The sequence below is a fragment of the Sarcophilus harrisii genome, chromosome 4, assembly GCF_902635505.1.
Source record: "Sarcophilus harrisii chromosome 4, mSarHar1.11, whole genome shotgun sequence".
NCBI classification, from domain to species: domain Eukaryota; kingdom Metazoa; phylum Chordata; class Mammalia; order Dasyuromorphia; family Dasyuridae; genus Sarcophilus; species Sarcophilus harrisii.
This window is the reverse complement of record NC_045429.1, coordinates 39,556,102-39,561,476: the sequence shown is the minus strand read 5'-3', so window position 1 is coordinate 39,561,476 and position 5,375 is coordinate 39,556,102. Positions and strand designations below refer to the sequence as shown.

Sequence of the window (5,375 nt, the reverse complement as noted above, 5' to 3'; positions counted from 1 at the left end):
ACTGCTATACCAAATATGGAAATATTGTTACGTCTGGTGTCTGATTCACCATCTGGAAATACTTACAGCCATGAAGTCAAATAGAAAAGACGCCACAACAGAAGCCAGAAACTCTTCTCCCCAGTCTCCATTCTCTCTCCACGCCTTCCTCCTACTTCATCTCCCTCCCCTGCCCCCAGTCCCTTCATTAACTAAAAACCGTTAAAGGAATCGAATTTGGGAAAGTAACATCCTGACAGAAAGGATGAGGTTGGTTATGAATGGGGAGCAGGGCCTAGACTTCCCTTCACATATTTGCCTATACTCCAATGATTTGATTTTATTGAAAAGAATCATTTGCCTCCAATAGCCTTAAAACAGGAACTTCTGTCACAGCAAATACTGCATCCTTATGCATGGAATGGAGATGCCCCGTGTGCCACCTTATGCACGGTATGGAGAATGAACATTTCCTGATTTGGGAAATTCTGCTCTTCATTTTCAAGGGAAATGTGCAATTTGTGCTAATGGCTTATCCTTGTCTGCTATAATAAAGGTCATGGAAAGTTCAATATTTCCTAGAAATGTTGGTTTTGAATACCTAGGGGCTACCTTGCTGACTTAGCTAGTTTAATTATTTATGTATTTTTATGCAGAATAGGCCTATAAATGAAAAGCATCCTAGTTTCTCCAATAGCATGCATTAAAGGATGGAGATTGAATTATTTGTGCATTGTCCACCAAGATGATGAGGCCTGAGATTGATTTTTACAGTTTTAACATACCCATAAATTTCACTGAAGTTGTTAGTGAAATTCAGTGAGTAGACTGCCTTCACAGGGTCTTTACTCAGAAAACAACAGGTAGAATATAACACTCATAAACCATCTGGGGCTATTTTTGTCATGGAAAAATGACGGCAGCTAGCTAGTACCTTTTAAAATAACATTTTTATTTCTCAATACCATATTTAAAAACAAGCCTAGACAGTTCAATGCACAATTATCCCGAGAAGGGAAGTTTCCAATCCAAGGAATCCCTAGGATCCCCTTTCACATTATCGTCAATTTCAACTTCAGGGGGCAGATTCCTAGGTGGTGATTGTCCCTTGTTCCCCATCTCCTCCCCCTTCAGCCCCAAGAATTCAGAAAAATGCCGTGGTGAGTGTAATCCAAACTGGAATTCTTGCAGAACCCGTGAGTGGCTGAATTAAAGATCATTTAGAAGTCATCATTTCAGTACCTGATTAGCTGCTCATCATCTACAACCATGAGCTAAATCCCTTCTAGCTATCATTGAAACATTTCTCCTGAGAACATTTTGCTTTTCATCTAGGGACTGCAAATCCAAGCACTGGGCCAAAAAAAAAAAAAAAAAAAAAAAAAAAAAAAAAAAATTGGGAACCTCCAACCGTAAACAAGCTCGGGGTGGGAGTGGGGAGTAAAGGAGACGACGTGAGAGGGGAGCTTTGCTTGGGAGGTTGCCCGATAATGGGAAATGACTTATTGTTTTACTTTCATTCATAAACGGCAGCGTTAATCTGCAAGATACTTTCTTGACTCACGTACAGTAGGCTAAAGTCTCAGGACATGTTCACTAATACATGCATGGATCCTGTCCCCCTTCCTCCCTCCCCTCCCCCGGTCCAAAAGATACTTTGCTCTGCCTCTTCAGTGTGTAAATAAAGGCGTTCGCTGCCTTCCCGGAGCGAAAGCTTTAGGAGCCTGCTAGTAAAATAAAAATGAGCACATAAATACTGTTTTGTGGTTGTTCCCTCTCGGGTCCTCCCCCCCCCCCCCCCCCCCCCCCCCCCGCCCCCAGTTCTCTGTTTCCCGGATCCCTATTGCTCTTGCCATCACTTTCCACACTTTCCATACTTTCCCTTTCTGTCTCCCTCGCGGTTCCCCCCTACCCCCGCAGCCTCCAGCGAGGAAAATCCTCCCCGATCTAAGTGGTTATTTCAAATGGAAAAAAAATGGCCTGTTTTCTCGATGGGTCTGGGACAAAAAAGGTGCAAGGAAGCCAGGGGAGGCGCTTGGCTGGAGCCCGCGCCAAAGAAGCATTCCTGAGATGTTTGAGAATTCTTGAACGCTCAGACAGCGCCTACGTCACTCAGCTGCACACACGCGGCGGCGCTGGGCTCGGCCTATAAAAGGCGCGGCGCGCGGCTCCTCGGCACACAGCGAGAGAATCTCCCCCGAAGCGTGCTGGCTGACCTCGGCAGCTGCAAGGAGAGCGCAGCGGCCACTGTCGCCGAGCTTCTGATCTCCGAGCAAGTTCCGCCGCCCCGCTGCCGGATCTTCGAGCCCCTCTCTCCAGGGGGCAGAGCCAGATCCCAGCAGCCAGCCTCCCAAGTCCCGGCTCAAGAGTTCTGCGGCTCGGCTCAAAGAGTTCTCCGCCTCCATCCCCAAGTTATACTCGCGTTGTTTCTTTTTCTTTCTTTTTACTTTTGGCTGCAATAGCACGAGGGCTATTCCTGCACCGTTAACAATGAGCTCCCAGGCAGCCAGAAGTTTCGTCTTTGCCGTCACCTTGTTCCATTTAGCCGGACTGGTAAGTTTGGCAGTCCGTATCCAGCTTGTTTCTTCTCCCGGTCCCTCACGCCCTCCCCCAGTCCTCAAACCGCAGCCCCGAGTGGGGAGGGGGCGAGAAGAACAGACTGTGTAGTAAGCCTTCCATTGCAGTCCCTGGCAAACCTTCCCGGGACTTTGGATCCCCGGATGAACTTGACCCCCTTAGAAGGCACTCGGGGGCTGGCTGGAACAAGCGCGTTAGCTCAATGCCTTGAGAGCTCCCCTTTCCCCCGGGGCGGGGGGTGTGGGGGGAAGGCTTTGCATTCTGCAGCCTTTCTCACTGTGTTCCTTTCGCTTTTCAGGCGCTCTCCAACTGCACAGCCTCCTGCCAGTGTCCCTTCCAGGTACCCAAATGCGCCCCGGGAGTGGGGCTGGTCCTGGACGGCTGCAAATGCTGCAAAGTCTGTGCGAAACAGCTTAACGAAGACTGCAGTAAACTTCAACCTTGCGACCACACCAAGGGGCTGGAATGCAACTTCGGCGCCAATTCCACGGCTCTGAAAGGAATCTGCCGAGGTGAGCCGCTCGCGGTCTGGGCTTCGTAAAACGACAACGACAACAATAACAATAATAATAACGGGCCCCTCTAGTGCAGAAGTTTGGTCCCACTGAGGCCATGTATGGCTATGCTTTGTTGTTGGTAGCTTGGCAGAAAGGCAGATGATTTCAGCAGTCTGGAATGCAATTCAGTATGTCTGGGCCCCGCTAAAAGCCCATACGGAAAAGTGATTCCTGACTGACTTATTGTTCTAGTCTTGGGTCTCCGGGGAATTGTAGGAGAACTTTACCGTAAACTGAATTTAACAGAGAAAAAAAAAAAAAAATACGTAGGAGCTTCAAGCAGTGATTGGGAAAGTTAACCCTATCTTTTCCCTCCCCCCCCCCCTTTTTTTTTGGTCATCTCTGCAGCCCAGTCCGAGGGAAGACCTTGTGACTATAACGCCAGAATATACCAGAACGGTGAAAGTTTCCAACCCAACTGTAAACACCAGTGCACATGTATCGACGGGGCGGTGGGCTGCATCCCTCTGTGTCCCCAAGAACTGGTTCTTCCCACCTTGGGCTGCACCAACCCCCGGCTGGTCAAAATGCCCGGGAAGTGCTGCGAAGAATGGATGTGTGATGACGAGTTTGCCAATAATGCCCTGGATGAGGTGGACGGTTTCCCGGGCATGGGACTTGGAATAGGAGCCTCCGAAATCGAACTCACCAGAAACAATGAGTTGATTGCCGTCGGAAAAGGAGGCATCCCTTTAAAACAACTCCCCGGTAAGTAGGCGCTGAGACTTGTAAAAGGAGTAGTGGAATGAATTCTCTGATTCGTTTTAAACTGTTAGACGAGTAAAAGCTGTTTCTTTCTCTGGGCAGAGTGGCCCGTTGAAAACTTAGAATAACCCTCTTTTCTCTCTCTCTTCTCTCCCTCCTTCTCTCCCCCCATTATAGTTTTTGGATCGCAGCCGCGCATCATATATAACCTATTCCCTAGCCAGAAATGCATCGTTCAAACAACTGCATGGTCCCATTGCTCCAAGACTTGTGGAACTGGTGTCTCGACCAGAGTAACCAATGACAACCCGCAATGTCGCTTGATTAAAGAAACCAGAATCTGTGAAGTGCGCCCCTGTGGTCAGACGGCGCATAGCATCCTCAAGGTCAGTTTGGAACTTAATAGTCAGCCCAGCTTCATGGAAATTGTTACCAGGCCCACGTGCCACGGGTTTGCCTCTCCGAGAAATAATCCCTGCTTTTATTTCCCTCCTTCTCTCTTCTTGCAGAAGGGAAAGAAATGCAACAAAACCAGGAAAGCTGCCGAGCCCACGAACTTTACCTTTGCGGGATGCACCAGCCTCAAAAAGTACCGCCCCAAGTACTGTGGCAACTGCACGGACGGGAGATGCTGCACACCCCAGCAGACCAGAACCGTCAAGGTCCGCTTCCGCTGCGAGGACGGCGACTTCGTCACCAAGAACGTCATGATGATCCAGTCCTGCAAATGCAGCCACAACTGCCCACACGCCAACGAGGGCACTTTCCCGTTTTACAGGCTGTTCAATGACATTCACAAATTTAGGGACTAAACGGCCCTTTTCGGGGCTGGAGTGGGAAACTGAGGGGAGGCAGTGTCAGAATCGGAAATACCCAGATACCTGGGGCTGGGGTGGGCCGGGGAAGGCAGAAGGAACCCTATTGTAGAAGGGCCGCCTAGCTCATTCTCCAGTCACCTTCAAGGTATTTTTGAAACTTCCCAGTGCACTGTGCAGATGGACATTAAGGCAAACGAGATTTGAGAATACTTAAATGCTTCATAGTATTGGAGCCCCTTTTTATTGCTTCGTTTTGGAGCCTGTTATATAAGTCGACAACATTCTGCTTTCTGTTTGTAAATTATTTGGTAAACAGACTTCTCTCTTTTTCTTTCTGTGCCTTTTAAAAAAAGAGATGATGTGATTAGTGAGACACCTGAAGTCTTTTTGATCCTTTTTCCAGAAGCAAATTGAGAATTTTCCACCCTTCCCTGATGTGGCACTCTGTGAGTGTAAAGCCTGAGTGGCAGCTATGATGTACCAACTGCATCGGAACTGCAAACAGAAACCAGCTGTTTTAAGACTGAATGTTTTTATTTATCAAAAAAAAATGTAGCTTTTCTTGGGAAAAAATGTAATACTGGAATAAGTTGTAAATGATTTTAATTTTATATTCAGTGAAAAAATTTTATTTATGGAATTAATCATTTAATAAAGAAATATTTACCTAACTTTCTGAGTATGACTCAATTTCAGAAGTGGAAGAGGTCTTGGAGGTCATGCAGGCAAAGCTTACTTT

General features: G+C 47.5%; 1 protein-coding gene across 1 annotated transcript; it reads left to right on the top strand.

The window, feature by feature from the left end:
- The first annotated feature begins 2,137 nt into the window (after positions 1 to 2,137).
- Positions 2,138 to 5,114, top strand: CCN1 (cellular communication network factor 1). Its single transcript, XM_003767327.4, has 5 exons — positions 2,138 to 2,532; positions 2,855 to 3,068; positions 3,462 to 3,821; positions 3,996 to 4,204; positions 4,328 to 5,114. The coding sequence occupies exons 1-5, from the start codon at positions 2,470 to 2,472 to the stop codon at positions 4,628 to 4,630; spliced, it is 1,149 nt and encodes a 382-aa protein (XP_003767375.1). The 5' UTR covers positions 2,138 to 2,469; the 3' UTR covers positions 4,631 to 5,114.
- Positions 5,115 to 5,375: the final 261 nt, after the last annotated feature.